The sequence below is a fragment of the Camponotus floridanus genome, unplaced genomic scaffold (assembly GCF_003227725.1).
Source record: "Camponotus floridanus strain SB8 unplaced genomic scaffold, Cflo_v7.5 scaffold88, whole genome shotgun sequence".
Taxonomy (NCBI): domain Eukaryota; kingdom Metazoa; phylum Arthropoda; class Insecta; order Hymenoptera; family Formicidae; genus Camponotus; species Camponotus floridanus.
Window position 1 is genome coordinate 445,644 of NW_020229858.1, and position 20,153 is coordinate 465,796.

The window sequence follows — 20,153 nt, forward strand, 5'->3', positions numbered from 1 at the left end:
ACGCAAAAATACATTTCAGGTATTTTATATTTTCTTTACACGCAACATAGCAGCAATAATTAAGAATATTACTGATAAGAATATTACTAATTTAATTAGTAGCACATGATTAGGGCATGTGATTAAGGCGTGAAATTAGTTAAATTATGGTCATCTGATTGATATATCATCGCGTTTTCAACATATAATTAATGAATAATTAATGAATTAATTAACAAATAATTAATGAATTAATTTTTATAAATAATACTTAACTACATATAATGTGATAGATTTCGTAGTGCATATTTCGCGTAATTTATCTATTTAATCTCCCTCTCTTTCTCTCTTTTTTTCTCATCATCCACTACCATCATCTCCATCACAACTGCAAATACCAAGTGGCTATAGTCACTTATTACAACATGACAAACATTCTTTAAGTATTAAATTTGTCAAATATCTGATCGTCACCGACGCCATCGCCACCGTCGTTTTATAATATTATACTTTATATAAAATAATATTTATACTTTTTATATTTTAGAAATTTTTGAAAAAAATATCAATGAAATTAATCGAAAGTTTGGGGAAGAAAGGCAGAGGAGAGAATATGCATATAAAATATGCATATAAAATATTATAAAAAATTGCAATAAATCATTGAAATATTCTCTTAATTTATCATAATTTTATTCTCCTAATTTATTATCGTAATAATTATGTACAAAAGTTACGGTAAATATGTTCGTATATTAAAATATATATAATATATACACATATATAGTCAACATACAGTTGATTTACAATAGAGCGCCATTTGCTCATTTCTTCGAAAGTTTCGCACAAAATTTGAATGATACAGGAAGGCAGAAGAAATTACTTACAGGCGCTGTCATATATATTTTACAAAATATTATTTTAACGCTTCTAATCATTGTACTTGCATATGGACGTGGCAAGTCTAATGTAAAATGTTTATAAAAATCTTACTTGAGTACGTATGTGTGTGTTAATCGACATGTGCTTATTTATATATCGAATAGATTCACTTTTAATTTTTATCGGATTTTATGCATTTTAATTTATCAAATTATATTTTTAAAATAATGCCAGATAAAAAGAATTAAAAAATAAAATGTAATTGTCCAAAATTTCAAGGTATTTATATCTTTCCTAATATTTTTTATAATATTAAGATAGATTTAAATTAAAAATTCATCTCACTTCTTTGAGCTGAGAAGAAATGCATATTATGTAGTTGAATATAATATTACTATGTTAGTTATATATAAATAAGAAAATATATTAAATATAATATTAGAATATTACTTATTTAAAAACAGAATTTAAAACTAACTTAAAAATCAACTAATAATACGGCATTTTTAAATATTATTTTTCGTTACCTACACTCTTTATAATGATTTATAGTGTATGCACAAAATGGAAGAGTTATGTTTTGTTGTAATTAAATATATCGATAACAACTTTGTTGTTGTCAACATTTATTAATAACAACAAAGTTGCTTTATATATTTTTATCTTTTTTAATCGCTACATAATTCATCAGTTTATTAGACAGTTCTAGTCTTTATCTTTAGTCTCAACGATATAATAATAATTCGATCAATTTCCGATGTTATTGAACAATTATATTTTTTCTATATAGATATGTTACGAAATGACTAGTCTTTCACTTGTGAACGAGAAATACGTCGTAAGAGTAATCCTTTTATTTTTTATCTTGCTTTACATCTACAGTCAAAATGTAATACTATGAAAATTCAATAAAAAATAAGAAAGTTGGATAATTATTACTTTATTACGACGTTTTCTAATCACGGGCTAGACAGGAACTTGCTGAAAAATGTTTACAGGAGCGATTACTAACATATCACATAATTTTTTTCTATACTTGGTAAACAATCTAATATTTAAATGTATCCAAGTATCAATGCGAAAATATTTATAAATCTGTTACAATATAACTTCTATTATATATGTTTAATTCTAAAATTACGTAACATTTTCCGAAGATGAAGTTTTTTCAGGCTCATGTATTAAAGGCAATAATTATCTATACATATACGAAAAGAAATGGAATCTATCAATCTTTGTTTAATGAATTTTTTAAATGTGTTGAACATTTTAAATCTTTCATAATTTATTTGGTCATTGAATCATCCGGTTATACTTTATTTATTAATCACGTTTCTCTATAATCCAGCATTAATAACAGGCTGAATAAGACTTAAAAATATGCATTTATATTTTTATAAGTCTGGCAGTAGAATAGTAGGCACACATGTTAATCCGACCTATTGTGACATTATTGAGCTCTTCTTAATTTCTCTTTATCTTAAAGAATATGAAATCCCTTTTACGCGTCATAAAAATATAAAAATTTATCATGTATTTTAACGAGAAAATAATTTCTAATGTATAAATAACAGAGTATCTAATCTCTTTAAGGTATCGCTCACCAGGTGTCATTCATTAGAATGATAGATAGTGTTTTTTCTTCATTTTTTCAAGCCGTTCTCCATATCTAGGCTGGCCGAAGTCTCTCCGTTGAGTTCGTTCTGGATTTGTTTCAAGCTTTTGCCTTTCGTTTCTGGCAATAGGAATACTGTGAAAAGAATGCTGAGGATACAGAATGCGCCGAACATCCAGAAAAGCACGTAATTGCCGAACGCAGTCTCCAAATTTTTGGAGAACTTGGTGGCCAAGAAGGCCAGGAACCAGCAGACAGAAACCGTTATGCCGGAGGCCTTGGCCTTGACATTTGAGGCGAACATTTCGCCCATCACAGCCCAGGGAAGCGGGCCCCAACCTACACTATAAGTGGAGATGTAAATGATGAGCGCGACTATCGGCAGCCAGGATATTTGCGCCACCACGTCATCCGCGTGTTGCACTTCTTTTAGGTAAAAATACAAGCCCAGAGCAATCTGCAATACAAATACACGATTACGTGTGATAAAATGGAAAATCTATCAAAATTTGTGTGATAATAAATTCGATGCTAAAAAACATAATTGATATTATAGAAAAATTTAATTAAATCTGTGATGATTTTTTATCAGAAAATTTTTAAAATCTTTTATGACAATTTTTATACCATTACAATTTTTCTAAAATCTTTTTTTAGTAATAATAAGAACATATCTAATAAATTTTTTAAATGTAAAAATTATTTTCTGTATGATAAAATTTATTTTCAAAGAACCAGAGCTTGAAACGAATTAAACCTCTATTATTTTATCGTGAATGCATCTGCTTTTTGTCACAAATTCACATCGTTTTATGTAATCGTGATTATGCGATTGTACATGGAAGTCTCTGCACTGCGTGTGTGCTAAATTGCACTCAATGTAATAATGATCGACTCATTCCAATGGTATGTATATCGACATGTATAATAGTACTCGACCTTCCTCACGTCTCGCGGGCATTGTGCGTTCTGCGATGCACTTGTTGCATATTCTACATCGGACATTTCCGAGTGTGCCAGACCTTGCGTCGCGTTTATTTTTATTCAATTTGCATAAGAAGATCGCATACAAATGATAAGATTACGATTCGATCTCTTATATATATAGATAATTAAATCATTCGCCTCATTCTTGAAGGCAAGACAAATGATGAAAGCAAGAATTATTAAATCGCTAACTTTTGTAACACAATTATAGCAATGAGTACAATTATGAATGCCGACCATGAACATATTACTGTGGAATGTACTTAATGATCTAATGCATAATCTATTAATGTGATATGAAAATGAATCGATGCGGTTTCTACACGCATCTTTAAAATTTTCGCCAATAATCTTTAGAATTATTCATGGAAAATATAACTCTTTTAGTATAAAATTTCAATTTAAAAGCAAATTTTAATAATTTTAAAAATTAGTCAGTAATTCAATTCATTTAACTAAAAAAAAAATCACAATATATATAGGCTACTGCTAACAAATATATATAGGCTAATGTTTAATAAAATTAAAATGCTCATGGAAAAAATTGATAAATAATGATAATCTTAGTAATTGACTTAAATTTTAATCTTAAATTTTAATCGTATTTCATATACTTCTTGTTGATTAAATTAATAATTAAAAAAAATAATTGTGTACTTTTTGAAAAAAAGATTAAATTTTATGCATTTTTACATTTTAAGTTTCTTAACACTCTTTTAATTTTAATGAGCAATAATATAAGTCTATTCTAACGAATTGTTTTCATCATTTTGTCGTAAGATGATAGATTTTTAGATCGTTGCATAAAACAATAAACAAACTTTACGGAAACAATGTTGCATCTATCCCTTAACGAACACACTAACTTTAAACATAATTTTCAATGCAAATTTTTGAAAACAGATTTGTTATAAAGAAAAAGAGTGGCATGAAAACGTCAAAGTTTCACGCAACGGCAAGATTTTATAACTTAAAAGTGTGTCTTTGAATTCGTGGAAAAAAGAAGAGATAAATATGCAGCTTAGGATCAAACTTAATTTAAAAGTAGAAAAAAGAAAATAAAATAGAAAATAAAAGATAGAAAAAATTACTTACCAAACTGATTGTTTCTCCAATGCCAGAGAAAACGAGAAGCATTCTTCTACCCGCCTTGTCCACGACAAAGGGTGTTATTGCAGATGCTATTACTTGCACGACACCAATAATAATTGGTGCTTGTTCCGTTGGGATGGAGGTTCCAGCAGCAATGAAGATACTTTGCATATAAAATAGCACGACATTGATACCAGTAAGCTGTTGGAAGGAAGCCAAGGCACAGGTATAGATAAGGGCCTTTAAATTAGCTTTCACCTTAAATAGGTCTGAAATGCTAACTTGATCTCTAAAAGCCTCATCAATTATTGCCTGAAAGATTTGAAACAAAATCAAATGTGTTTATTAGACAGTGAAAATTAGAATGAAAAAATTAAAGTGTAATAATCTACATAAAATTATATTCTATAATTAATGTTTAAAAACTAAAATTGCCAATAACATTTAATTGATATTAAAGCAAAAGCAAAGTTCTATTATCTATTTTAATTCTTCAAAATTTTCCACTCAGTAATGCTAATTAATTTTGTAATTACAATTGTTTCAACATCTGCTATTTTTTTCATTTACATAACGTCTAGCATGTGCTATTGAAAGAATAATCCAGTAATTCCGGGAGACACTGCATTGTGTAGGAAAAAAATGTCAATTGCAAAAAGCTAATTACAATTATTTCTCAGCTATACGATTATCATTTAGGATCAAGGAACGGCCTTAGCCGCGGCCTCATTTACTTAACGTGATCTGACAAGCAATTCAGATATGCGTCTAATACTCGAGCTACGTGCTTATAAAGTGTAAATAGCGGTTACCTTGTCATTTAGATAGAGAAATCTACTTAGCAAAATTATAAAACAATCTTTATAGTAAAGGAATTAAAACTAAATAAAATTGTACAGCACACAAGCTTCTAAAAATTATAGATTTTATATATATAATAAATTTAATTTCAATTTTTTTAATCGCGAAAAACAGTTAATAAAAATCTGCTGAAATTAATAAACTGAAATTAATTCTTGATTCTTGAAAGATAGAATTTGTGATTTTTTAAAAGCGAATAAAAATTGCTACGATTTACCTGCATTTCGTCGGCTTCTTTCTGGACAGCTCCTTCAGATTTACTTCGGAGCTTTGCTAAAGTTGCGATCGCTTCTTCTCTGCGGCCTTTGCTGAGAAGAAAATACGGAGACTCTGGCATCATTACAAAGCAGACAAAGAAGAGTACTGGCAGAATAGCACAGAGGATCCAAAAGACTGTGTAACTGACGAAGGGCCCGATAGCGTAAGAATACAACAATCCAATTGTTATAAAGAGCTGAAGAAAAGAGCCCAACGCTCCTCTAATGGAAGTCTAAAAAGATAATATACTTGTTACTAATCAATAGCAGAAATATTTATACAATAGTAATGTTATTTTACTCACATTTTTTATTTTAATTTAATAAATTAGATATTGCGAGTAAAATTATTTAAAAAATTTATACAAGTTTACTAAGAATTCTATTAATCATAACTTTTTAAAGATAAATTAAGAAAATTAAATAAAAGAATTTTTTTATGATAATTTCAAAGAATCCTGCATATAAATCAAAATTATTGATTATACAAATATTATGTAAAATAAATTTACCTCAGCGATTTCACCACAATACATAGGTAGAATCGTGAATGGAATACCCAGAGCAAATCCAAATATTAGTCGCGCGACATAAAGCTGAGCAACGTGACTTGCCGTAGCAACTAACGCCCATCCAATTGAAAATGGTACGACGGCAAATAATGCTGTTCGTTTGCGACCCCATCTGTGAAGAGATCAATAGAATAGATTCTTCTTCATCAAATATTTAAATTTAACATTTCATATTTTCGTGAAGAAATGGAAATATCTTTATTTTTGACTTGTTGCTTTGAAAAAGGGAGCACGCAATTATATCATAAAACTCATGCATGTTTGAATTTATTAATACCTTTCTCCGAGATATCCTGCTATGAAACTACCGGGGATTGTACCGAGAGCCATTAGAGATGCTATCCACGAACTTTGTTCACTAGTGATTTTCGACCCCAGAGGTCCACCATCTTGCTCCAAGTTGGGAAGGACCGGACTCGTCCATGCCAACATCGCACCAGTCGCCACGATACATATATTGCCTGCAATCGTATTAAATTTCAAGATATATTTTTATGCGCAAAAATATACCGTTGATAAAATAATTTTAAATATTTAATTGGTGTTTTTTGATATATTATATCATTAATATCTTGAACATTTAACGATTCATTATAATCAAACACGTTATTAATTCGTAGCTTTCATATCTAAAGCCCTTATATATATTGATTTATCATTATTAACGTTATTTTATCGCTCCGATAGGATTTGATAAAATATCCATAAGCGTATTCTTAAATTTAAATTTAGATATAAACCGTATTATAAATCGTAGAGAGGGATAAACATGCCAAAAATGATTTATATGTGCTTACGTATATCAGTCTCTAACATGTTGCTGTATATTTAACATATTTATACATATTTAATACACATTTTTAACAAAGAAACAACTTAGGATTTTTTGCTGTTCTTTTTTTTATAGTATATATTTATTACTAAAATACTTATCCTTTTTTTATTTAAACAATTTATTTTATTTTAGCAATAAATTTTGATGTCTTTTTATTGTAACACAGCTTTCGTAAAAGTTTGTATTTCTTTTTAATCACAAATAAAATTTTATATAATTTTATATTATAAATGTTACGCATTGAAATTTTAATTTGTTAATAAAAATGCTTTTATTTAAAAAAATATTTATCTTTCAAAAATTTCAAATGCATTTCTTATCACTCTCGAGAAATTGACTTTTCGAAGGTATTTCTGCGCGAGTCTCGCGATTAGCAATTCAATTATATCAGCGGTCGGGATATGCTTGCCGGTAATGCTTTGCCAACGAAATGCGAATCAAAGCGCGCTTTGAAGGCTTTTCCGGCGATAGAGCGGTTTTACATAATTGTATTTCAGGCAATACGGTGAAATTCAAGGCTTACCACGCTTCCGGTTTTACAGAGCAGTGCACGTACATGCAAACCTTACAAAATAGAAATTTAAATCATAGCGCAGTAGAAGATACCCGACGACAAACTGTCACGTGTAAACTAGATTTCAGTCTCGAAAAATTTACATAAAATAATTTCTATGAATTTTTTATGTTGCATATTTTTAAATTTTTTAGTATAAATAATGCAATAAGAAATATTTTTGAATATAATGTTTTAAACTACAAGAGAGAACTTAATTAGCTAATATTATTATTAGTTAAATAATATTTCAATTAATATTCTATGTTGCTAAACAGAATATTTTTATATTTTATTTCGCAAATTATAAGAGGATAATAGCTTTTACATACAAACGCATAGAATGAAATATGCATTTATGTGTCAGCTTTATACAAATAACGCATATGATAATGCGAGAAAAACCAGCAATGTGGTTATTTTAACGCGATAATATCGCTCCTCAGAATTATCGCATTTATGTAATCCACGATTCACTGTCGTGCCATTATACTGTCGACATTGCATTGCATTATTAAATAAACGAGATGGTAACGTGTCATAAGAGTCATATGATATCGAAGAGATATAATCTCGATATTGTCAAAATATTGAAGTTGCTATTGATGGCGCGAATGTAGAATTGCATCTCGCAATTCTGAGGAAAATAATGTCCGATCTTTGCCAACCTTGTTCAACAACCTTAAGAATCAGATATGCAGAAAATAACTCTGTGTTTATCGAATTGCATTAATATCATTTTTAGTTTACCTGTTTTTAGTTTATAATTAGAGATTGTGTTCCAGATTTTCATAAATTATATATGTAGTATTTAATGGACATGCTATTATTTAAACAATTCTGAAAAATACTGCGGCATACCGCAGACAAACAGAAGAGTATGAATGGGAAAAAGAGATGTCATTGTGAGCAAAATGTATGTTAATGATATAATATGATTAACTGTTTCATATATAATCGTACGCCAAATTATTAATTATCAAGATATTTGCTGCATTAATTGCAAATAAAAATATTATTGTACATAGACACTGGAAAGATAGAGAAATGATTAGATTTTAAATGATTATTAAGTTGATAATAAGTTTCTCTTAAATAATTTTTAATAACCACATTATATCATATAAAACAAGTGCACTGATTAATCACTTACGCGTTAGATAAACAGTCTTTGGAGCAAACAAAATATTTGTTTGTGAAGCCTAATCAGCATTACTGTGTGGGCTTATCTTTACGTTTCCTTTCAGTTGTACAACCTGGCATATTGTCGCATTAATTTCGTTTACCATTAGTAAATTATTTTCTGATTAACCCCGAGTGTGTGTGTGTGTGCAATATGATAGCGATTATCTGTCACATTTATTGCAACGCAATAAATCCGTGTCAAGTATCATCACGAATACAAAAATCCAGATATGCATTCAGATTCAGCACTTTGCAATATAAACGAATATATGACGAGGTAAAATAAAAAAGTAAAAGAGAAAAAAAGAAAAAGAAAGAAAAAGAGAATCACATTTGATATGATCGGTCATATTAGTAATATCTCACTTTTGATTCTGGAAAACTTTTATATTTGATAAGTATTTTTCCAGACTTCTTATATCATTCATCATACCATGTATCTCCGATAACGATTAAGAATTTTTCTTTTAATCTCTTAATTCTTCTTTTTTTCTAATTAATTACGATTAATTAAGTAATTATTGCATAATTATTCACGATTTATCTTTCCCGTATTTTTATTCTAATTATAGGTTTAATTGTACTAAGAATATATATATATATATATAATTTAAATTTTGATAATTTAATCTTACAATTAGAAAAGTGGACAACAAAAATTCAATTAAATATTAAATAATTTAAATTATGTTTTTAAAACTTGCAGTATAAGTAATTTACTATATAAAATATTTGCTATATTTAACAAGTTATAAAAAATTTTATTTTTCTCTCTTTTTCTCTCTATACATATATATTAATTTTGTGCAGTGAATATCCGATCATCAGTATGTGCTATTTCATAAATTTATAATATTACCATCGATTTATTAAATGACATTCTAATATCGATATATTTTTTGTCAAGATATTAAGCAATCTTTATGCAAATTTTTATCTTGGTCTCAAGCAAAGATTCCTGACCTTTATTACACAATTAAGGAAAATGTTGACTATCTTTAAACAAGTCAACATAATCATGCGAGACTTCTAAAATAAAAAATATTTATATCAAAAGAGGCGCGTCGCGAAAATGCTACGAGCGATTCTACGAGGGCCTTTAACCCTGAAGATAGTATAACTGATGCTGCATTAAATGCCAAAGTCAGAAAGTGACAATGACCTGTTATTGGATTAAATATTCGTTCGTTGATATTAATTCATCTTAATCCGTTATTTTTGTCGGCTTATTGAAGTTCAATCATGATCGCGTACTATGCTCTTTTGTTGCAAATTACACCTGACAATCCCTTCTTTGTTAACACGTTGGCCATACATGATTACGTAACAAAAATATATAAAATGAACGATAAAATAGTCCATACTAATGATAAAGAATAGATAAGAAGCAAAGCGCGATGAAATCTTCCTATGAGATATTGTATCGTTTGACGAGAATTTAAAAATGGAAGTCAAAAACCGATTAATTGTAAATGTTAAAAATGATGTCTTAAAAATGACGTCTTACAGAAAAATCCATATACAAAATTTCACAATACAAAATACAAAATTTCTGTATATATATATACAGAAATTTTGTATTTTGTATTGTTAAATTTTGTATTGTGAAAAAATTTATCTGAATTTAAGAGATATTTAATTTATATTATTTAAATTTAACTTAAATTTACTTTTTCACATTTTCTTTTAATTTCCATTATTTAAAACTTATAAAACTTATTAATAATTTTGCGCAATTTTTCCTGCATATTCTTTTTTAATAAATTATTATATATATATATATATATATATATATATATATATATGTTAGAGGCGTGCAAATCTGCTCTCACTCCCGCTCGTTCCTGACAGCAAGACTGGATTCTCGAGAGTGAGGGTAGATTTCGACCCCCACTCCATCTAATAGAACATCGGGACTCGGGACTCGCTCGTTCCTGAGCCTGGATTCTCGATAACAGCGCTCCCGATAATCTGACTCTCGAGAATCCAGTCTCGCTGTCGGGAACGAGCGGGAATGAGAGTAGATTTGCACGCCTCTAATATATGTGCATGTGTGTGTGAGTGTGTGTATGTGTATATATAATGTTAAAAGTTTAAAATCTAATTAAAATATGATACGTTATATTATAATAATTCTTCATCTACATTTTTTAATATATAAGATATCTATATAGAAAAATTAATGTATATAAAATATGTTATATAATCTTAGCAGTGATATAGAGATATATCAATAATATCGGAAATTCATCAATCACGCCGGCAAGAAAAGTAGGCATTATTCCTATCAGTGCGATAAAGATAATCTAGCTTATACCCGGTACAGCTACTTCCATTTTTCAAAAAGAGCAATTTTTTATTTTTTAAATAATATCGCGATAACAAATCATGTAATGGATGACAATAATGCGATGACGAAATGTGATTATATTCCACAAATTTGCGTACGATTAAATGCTCGATAGTAACAGAAGAGAGCATTATCTTTCATATTTTCATATATGATTGCAAATATTGTTATCGTCATTTTATATTACGCAAAATCGTTCGCATTGACGTTGTGCCAAACTGTTAATTGACAAACACATTGACGTCCATGCAACGAAATTGCATCTGACAGCAGTCGGAACGTGCGTAAAATCGACAGATTAAAAATGATAAATAACAAACAATCGATAGCACTAATCACAAATGCGCGGGAGGCGTTACCGGCGATAACGATACTCAAAGAAATATTCTAGTACTGTAAATAAAACTATTATACATTATCAACAATACAATGTAACTGTGATAACAGTATTAGCTTTTATAAAGCTGTAGATATTATATTATTACATATAACATCTTGTCATTAAAGATTGATGAAGATATACAGTTAAATAAATATTTTGCTGCAAAAGCTAAAATCAAAATAAAACGTGATAAAAAATTATATATATTTTACAGATATATAGAAATATAAAATATCGATTTTAATAATATTCCTGTAAATATAAAATTACTTTCATAAATAAAGGTCGTTTTACGAATATCTTAGCTTACTGTTCCTCAGTCATTCCTTATCAATATTGAAATTTTATCCAATTTATTTATCAATATGGATTAAAATATTTTAACAAATTACTGAAATTATCTATAGATTGATTATATGGAAATCAGATAAAATTTTTCAATTACTTTTTAACTTTAATTTTTAAGATAGTGCTTTATCAAAAAAATGTTATTTTGCTTAAATTAGATTTATTTGATAAATAAAATTAAAATATTCGATTTTTAAAAATAATGGAAAAGAATTAAAATTTAATATTTTATATCTCATTACAAGGTGGTATTTTATACTTTACATAGCTTATTTACTTTGTGGTGAATTTTTTCTAGTACTAGATAAACATAAATTTCTGTATATTTAATAAAACTTTTAATGAATATTTAATGAAAATTTTTGCTTGGAATCAATTAATTTACATAAAAGCTGACGAACTAACTATCAATGTAAAAATTTCTCTACGATGTAAAGTTGTGTAGAAAAATGAATATATGAACAAATCAGCATATTGATAAATTATAAAAAATAGAATATCACGATATGCAATATATACATATTCTAATAAATGTATTAAAGCACGAAGTGACCGTAAAATATTCGAATTTTCGTTACGGAAACTTAGATTTCGCGAGGACAAACTGATTTTATAAATATTGGCTGTTCTCTCTTTCTGTGGTTTGACGTCTCAATTCATATTTATAACAGAGAAATCTCATCTATTTTATTTCTTATACAAATAAATAATTTTAGAATAAGAAACGTTCATTCTCTGCAAGGATCTTTGCTCTTGTGTATTTTGAACTCTCGTGCAAGTTGCCGTCTGCAGAACCTAATCAGAGCTAATCTGAATTTTTATTTTTAAGAATGTCGCCGATATATGCAAAAATTTTAATAAATTCCAAGTTTTGAGTTTTATTGAACTTTTGTTTGCAGTCTCCGATTTTGATGAAAAACAACATCGTTAAGGAATCGAATATTAATCTTTGTCGAAAATTAGATTTTTTAAACATACACAAAACTGTGACATCATACTCGTATAATCAAAGGACTCACTATTTTTTTAGAATATATGAAGTAAATTGTTTTATTCCCCGAGGAAACAGCACTTCTAATTCAAATTCTCACTTCGGAGTGTCGTACACTTGGCTAGTTGTACCAGTAATGAGGAAGTAATTTAAACCGATGGCAATCTTTGTCGGTTAAGATTGAATTCGGTCGAGCACCGGATGCGAATCGTTTAATATTCCCGTCATCCGAATACGCGAAGGACTCTACGATGGACATAAATCATGGCACGTAGCTTATCATTGTCCTCCGCTCTCTTCTCGGTGCGATGTTCTCAAGTGCATTTTCTATGCTACTTGAAGTTCTCACTAATCTTGACTTGATCAACCGGGAATCACCGGGCCGAATAATCACCTGGGTTTTTCTTCTCTCTTTGTATGACGTGAATTCAATAGCGAATTCCACAGAGAGTTTTTTCTTGCTAAATTCGATCTTTAATTCTATTCGTCATTTCAAATATTGTAAGAAGAGTATATTTTTAAGAGATGTCGTAATTGAGAAAAACTATCTTCAATAAAATATAAAATGTTTGCATAATGAGTGTATTAATATAATGTGAATAATGAACTTGTATTTCCTGAAAAAAATATATTTTAAACAAAAAAGTGACAAAAGATTTATAAATAACTTTTGTCAGACAAGAAGGATTGTCATTTAAACAAATTCTTATATTTTTTCCACGTATTTAACACAAAACGTATATAACTCTATATGACTCTATCTCGTTGAATATTGTACTTACTATAAATTACTTACTATAAATGTACTTACTATAAAATGTACTTACTATAAATTTGAAATGAGAAATAAATAAGTAATGAAGAAGAATACAAAATATCAGAGGCTAAAAATATCAGAGGTTTTTGTTTTATTATGATAATATTTGCATTTGAAATGCATCACTGAATTCACCTGGGTCAATATTTTCATTATTATTGTTTTGACATTGTATTGTTTACTAAAGTTTTATAAAGACTGTGTAATTAAATTTTAATATGTCGTATGAATTATGTTTAATGTATATATACAAAAAATATAATTAATTAAACATCTTGTTACGTTGTCGAACGTTATTATTATTATTAAGTTAATAATTTATTTAGGACTTTTTAAGTTCGTAATAGGAAAATGTTAAAAATTCTAAATTTTATACAGCATACTACATAAACACACATTGACAAATTAATAATTTCGATTCTCTTACGAATTTTAATAATGGCGGTCGGAAAAATCACTTTGCATGATGTGCGAAATGCAGCCGTATCATACATGTGGTGAGAGCTGGTAAATACATATTATACCCCTTTATCTTCTTCAATTAATATCATTTAGGGGAATCAAACGAATAAGTGTACTGTTAAAAAGCAAATCATGCGATCTATTTTCCCATTATCCAATCTGTAATTATTATCTAATCTATTCGTTATCCACGCTATACTATGTTGAAAACTATTTAATTCTTCAAGAACAAATTTGAAATCTTGTGTAAGAAGACTATAAACCAAATTTGATATTCTCTTTATACTGTATAAATATATAATATTTCAATAATTTTTAATCAATTTTTTACAAGGTTTCTTCTCGATGTATGAAAATGTAGAATGATCAGACAGATCACGATTAAGAAGCCCGTGTAAAGAACACTCCCCAAAGTGTCATACCAATCGATTGCGTATAACGGAAGAATGATTATCTGTTTTAATCATTGCATAATAATATCCCAGGTAGTACATATTCATTTCAAAAAATATTTCAAATATTTCTTCGAAACGTTTCATAACCGACTTGAAAACATTTCTTTGGTTAAAATTGGTTAAAATATCCACTTAAAAAACGTTAAGAAATACGTTTCCTTTCTGATAAAAAAAAACGTTTAAAATACGTTTAAAACGCTTTTTTTCCTTTTATTCGTTCATTTTTTCATGGAATTAATAAAAAATAATGCATTCATACACACTCTCTAAAAATGAAACAGTATATTATCATTGAAAACAGTAAATAAAGTCACTGATATAGCAGTTATAAGTTATTATAGCACTGTAAAGAATTAGTAATATTGACTGTTTTAATCAGTAATATTAGATTATAATTTATCTACTTCGTATAAACTTAAAAATTTTATTTATATTTACATGCATATTAAATGTGATTTATTTTACATCTTAAATAAATAATGAACAGATCATATTCGCCGGACATTCACTTGTCCACTTAAATCGATTTAATATCTGAAGTTTCTCTATATTAAGATTATATCAGAAATTAAATCAAAGTAATAATTTTAATTTCATCCATCGTCTTTTGCAAATTTTATATAATTCTCATGACTAAAACCTCAGTACGAGAAAAATAGGGCACCTTTGCGATAAACGAATGAACTAGCATGATTACTGATTTTACTTCCACTGACTATAATTAGTAAAATTTTACTTTCACTGACTATAATTAATAAGATATAAGATAAAGTAACAAAAAAATATAAGATAAAGACAAATAAACGTCTATTGAAGATCAATAAAATATTGATTCTTACTGATTTTTAATGATCTTATTCATATATTTGTAAATAGAAATTAATATAGTTTTCGTAATAATTATATATATATATATATATATATATATATATATATATATATATTGTTATGTCCCTGAATTGCGCATATTTAAGATATTTTGGAAAACCTTGAAATTTTCATCATTTCCGGTATGTGTTGTCAAGAGGTTGTAAAAAACAATGGAGTGGAGAGTTTGACTCGGATTGACATTTTTGGCGGACGTGTCTTGGACGGCTCCTATCAATTTTGTGTTGAAACATTGATTGTGTTGTGTTATACTGTTCGTGTTATTGTGTGATTAAAGTTCTTCTTATTTATAAGTAAGTATCTTTATTCCGCGAGCCGGGAAATTACATCGTGCGCTTCGAAATCTCGATCGAGTCCGCGGGCATAACAATATATATATATATAATATTTATTTATTTATGTATATGTATATGTATGTATATATCATTTGAAATTAATTAAAAATTAGTCTATTTTGTCTATAGAAACGTGAAAAATACGTTTCTTTAACTATGGTTTTAAAAACCTTTCTATAGAAACGTTTCTTATTAATGCTATGCAATTAAAAAACATTGGATATGTTTAAGAGATATATATAAAATGAACGTGTGCTATATGGGATGTGTTACACAATATATATATATATTAATGAAAAGCAGAAGTTGCTCTATATTTTTAATTTAAAGAACAATACATACCTAAAAAATTCGAAAATATACGAACAAAGTATGTCTATCTGAAATCTAATTTTATCTTATAAAGTGAACTTAACTCACACATATCAATCGGATGAAGCGTTGCATAATTGTAACTTTCATTATAGTGAAAGATACATGATTCTTTCACATGAGGAGCATAAAATAAATACACGTTTCAGTAAATTAATTCATTAAATCTCATGCATAGAAGAATTAAGAATATTTTTTTTAACTATTATAAAATATATTTTGAGGAGAAAAGACCACGATTGGCGGGAAAACGATATTATTTTGGTCAGTCAACTAATTAATTTGATTTTAGTTTCAAAATTTTTTAACTCTGAAAGTCGAACTTACCTGCCGCCGCGGCCAGGAACTGGACGAACTTGGAACCTTTTTCCGCCATATTTTCGGGATGATGATTGTCAACAATGCGGAATGATGTTCTATACGATTCTTCGCCACGCTCTGTACTCAGCTCCACAGATTCTTTGCCAGGGGTGGCAGTATCAAACACCGCCAAAGAGGAACTCACTGGTACAGGGCTGTAAGCATAGTCTTTATACGAGCGCCCCTCTATTTCTTCATTGTCACGAGTGGGAGTCATTTTCTCGATTTCTCTCTCTCTCTTTTTCTCTCTCTTTCTTTCTCGCTCTTTATTTCGCTCGCTCGCTCGCTCGCTCGGTTTCCTCTAATCGTTTCCACGTTTCTCTCCCACTCTCTTCTTTTATCGTTCTTCGTCAGACACGAAGATCTCGATCGCGGCGCGTTGTGACAGTATGCAATGATCGACGTGACGGTCTCGAGTCCTAGACCCTGAAACGATGCGATGTCAAGGTCGCGTGGCTACAAAACAATCCCACAATTTTCTTATTCAATATTCAAAAATATTCAAAAGGGATATTTTTCGGTTGATGGAAATTTCCAAGTTACAAAAGAATCAGGAAGAAAAGGGTACAGAGACTTTTAGGATTTTATTTTAGGTTGTATTAATGTTAAATTAAATTTAAGTAAAAATTTAGTAATGTTTACGAGACAAAAGTACATTTTATTTTAGAGAAGCAGAAATAGCTTAAATGTCTTAACTAGAACACATTTATTTATTTTTGATTTTTTGTTTTTTGGGAAAAGAAATTAGACTTTATCAAAAGATTTGTATATAATAATACATTTACACGAAGAAAAGGTAAAATTAAATCAATAGTTGTGTTTACATATTTTCTGATTGCGAAGAAAAAAAATAACGTAATTCTACGATAAAAACAAATTAAATTGTAATTAAGTGTAATTAAGTTTTATTTGAATCCACGTTCCGTAAAACTTTTATAAAAGAACAAGTATTCATGATAACCGCAAGTATTCTTGATAAATGTGTATATTCATGCATCTTTTAACTTGTATTGATCAATATTTTCCAAGAATAAATATGTGTAGAATTACAACATTATTTAGAGAAATAATTTTTCTTGCAGGATTTTTATTTAAAAAATTTTTTACATCAAATCTATAAATTATAAGATGTGATTATAAGTATTTTATAAGTATTTTATAAAATTCAACGTCTGTTTTGGCGCGAATAATACGCGTTGGCACAAATCTGTACTATAGAGTATCACTCCAATCGAGAATGATTCCTTTCTTTCGCCGATGCTCTCTCTAATACAAACTGAAAGAAAATCGATAACGCGCTGTACCAAATTCGTCGTAATAACGCTAATGCAAGCGAGCGAGCGATCGATTAAATCGCGAAAGCACGAGAAGCGAAATCAATCGCGAATGGAATATTTTGCGTTTCGTATCGTTTCATTTTGATTAACTTATCCGAATGTAGATGTTAATTTCGTAATGCGCGTATTTGTTTATCGTTTCGTTTTATGTCGTTTTATTTTGATTAATGTATCCGAATGTAGATATTAATTTTATAATGTAAATATTATTTGTCTCTTATTATATTTCATTAAGGGCACTTTCCTTTCTCTTATCTCGCGAGACGGAACGTTGTAAAATTTCTATTTGACTGATTGAAATAAGTAATGTGGAATAATTCGAAGAAATTTCCTGCCCTGACTCCACCTATTTACGCGTCAGGAGAAAAATCAATAAAATCCAGGATGAGATTTACTCGTGTCCTGCGATGTCGACCCGCAACCGATACTGCGTTACGCACATGCGTATCGCCACTAACTCTCGATTTCGAATCAACAGCAGCTTTAATATTGTATAGATATAAACGAAGTTCTCAAACAGAAAAATACGAAAACAATTTTTATAAAATATTTTTCTAATTCGTAAATAATATATAAATGCCGAATTATATTGCCGAATTCGTAAATAATATATAAATGCCGAATTATATTGAAGATGACGGTAACAGATGTTATTTCGTTGGAAATTCTAAACAAAGCTAAATAAAGTTCGCAAAATAAATAACGATATAGATGTTTTTTTTGATCAAATAAAATAAATACAATCCTACTGCAAAATACAAATGAAATATCTTTTACATCAACTAAATAAAAAATATTTAAAAGCAAGAATTTTGTATATTGCTATGCAAAAATATGACATAGAATCCAAAATTTTCTCTTTTATTAATATTGTCTTTATTAACTTTATTAGATTCATCTTTATTCCAGATTAAAAAATGTATTGAAAAACAATTTTACGTGTTTTGAATTGACTGTAATTAAGAAATATATTTGGGTTTTGTTAGGACAAGTGTAATTTTTACACACTGGCGATACAAAATGATTTTATTAATTATGATTAAGCAAAGTCATATTTAGATTGATCGATTAAATTGCAATGTATTAACATGCACACTTGTTCTAACAAACAAATTTTCGAAAGAAATTCACTAGTTCGATTAATTTGATATTCAACATAACTTATATTGTCATATATCACTTTTACGACTGAAATGCATTGGAACATTTTTACAACAAAAAATGAAATAAATTGTTTAGGCGCATGGAATGTTTATTATCGCTTCGAAAAAAAATTCCTTTTTTTCACATTCTTAGCTTGTCTCCGACGTAAAATCTTCTTGATAATCGCTCTATCCGTCACACATTTTTGTAAACGAGAAAGAAAAGAAATCGCGTATCGCTCGCATCGATGATCTAATTACAATTTATTGTTATCGATAGCAAGCTCGATAATTTCGTCCAGTTGGAAAGATCGCAAAAAATTCACAATGAATAATTCAGAAAGAGAAAGGAAAAATAAATCACTTACCGCTGTCGCACAAGCACCTGATTAAAATGATCTTTTCGACAAGTAAGAGCTGCATTATAAGCTTTCGATTAATATCTTATGTAATAAATGATGTGCGATAGATTATCGGAATGAATCGTGTGTATCACCGTTATGTCAATCATTCATATCTTTGTCACAGTAGTCCTTGATAACGATAAACAAAGTAATCTCTATAGCATCGCTTCAACGTCGATTACACGTAAATTGCTCATAAAATATTGATCCACTGACGATCATGCGGATTCTACTAAACGCCAATCATTATAAATCAAACATATATCTTATTGCTTCAGTGTTTATTCAATCAATTAAATGTCTCTCTTTCACGTAAAATGCTTTAATTAAAATTTTCTCCCGTTCTTTTACTCTTCATCTTTTATAATTAACACTTAATTTATTTTTCATTGTTTTTTTAGTTTTAATATGCTTTTGAAATCTTTTTCATTCAGAAGAAATATTTAATTTCTTTGTGGCGCAAATATTAATTGAAAATATAATTAATTTGAAAGTATAATTAAAATTGAAAATTATAAAAAGGTGCATATATTTTTTTATAAACTTTTATGAATAAAATAAAAAAATTATCTATGTATCCAATGTTTAATATAAAGATATGATATACAAATTAGACGTAGAATATCACATGCACAATAATTTTTTATCAGTTTTATCATTCGATCGATTTTAACACTTACCTGTGTCGATTT

At 28.4% G+C, this 20,153-nt stretch overlaps 1 protein-coding gene across 2 annotated transcripts; it reads right to left on the minus strand.

The window, feature by feature from the left end:
• Positions 1-1,356: 1,356 nt before the first annotated feature.
• On the minus strand, positions 1,357-19,441 carry LOC105258106 (facilitated trehalose transporter Tret1-2 homolog). Of its 2 annotated transcripts, XM_011269180.3 has the most exons (7): positions 19,426-19,441; positions 16,546-17,034; positions 6,523-6,706; positions 6,186-6,357; positions 5,634-5,906; positions 4,559-4,867; positions 2,505-2,933 (listed from the first exon to the last, which is right to left on the minus strand). In XM_011269180.3, the coding sequence occupies exons 2-7, from the start codon at positions 16,793-16,795 to the stop codon at positions 2,505-2,507; spliced, it is 1,617 nt and encodes a 538-aa protein (XP_011267482.1). In that variant the 5' UTR covers positions 16,796-17,034; positions 19,426-19,441. The 2 variants fall into 2 exon arrangements, with proteins under 2 accessions (XP_025270483.1, XP_011267482.1); XM_025414698.1 differs by lacking the exon at positions 19,426-19,441 and having other exon boundaries at positions 1,357-2,933; positions 16,546-16,795.
• Between the last annotated feature and the right edge of the window lie 712 nt (positions 19,442-20,153).

Coding starts and splice junctions, on each gene's coding strand:
- LOC105258106 (XM_025414698.1), bottom strand. CDS start 16,795: ATGACTCCCACTCGTGACAATGAAGAAATAGAGGGGCGCTCGTATAAA. Junction 5,907..6,185: donor ATTGTGGTGAAATCGCTGAG/GTAAATTTATTT, acceptor TTATCTTTTTAG/ACTTCCATTAGAGGAGCGTT. Junction 2,934..4,558: donor TTGGAGAAACAATCAGTTTG/GTAAGTAATTTT, acceptor TTTGTATTGCAG/ATTGCTCTGGGCTTGTATTT.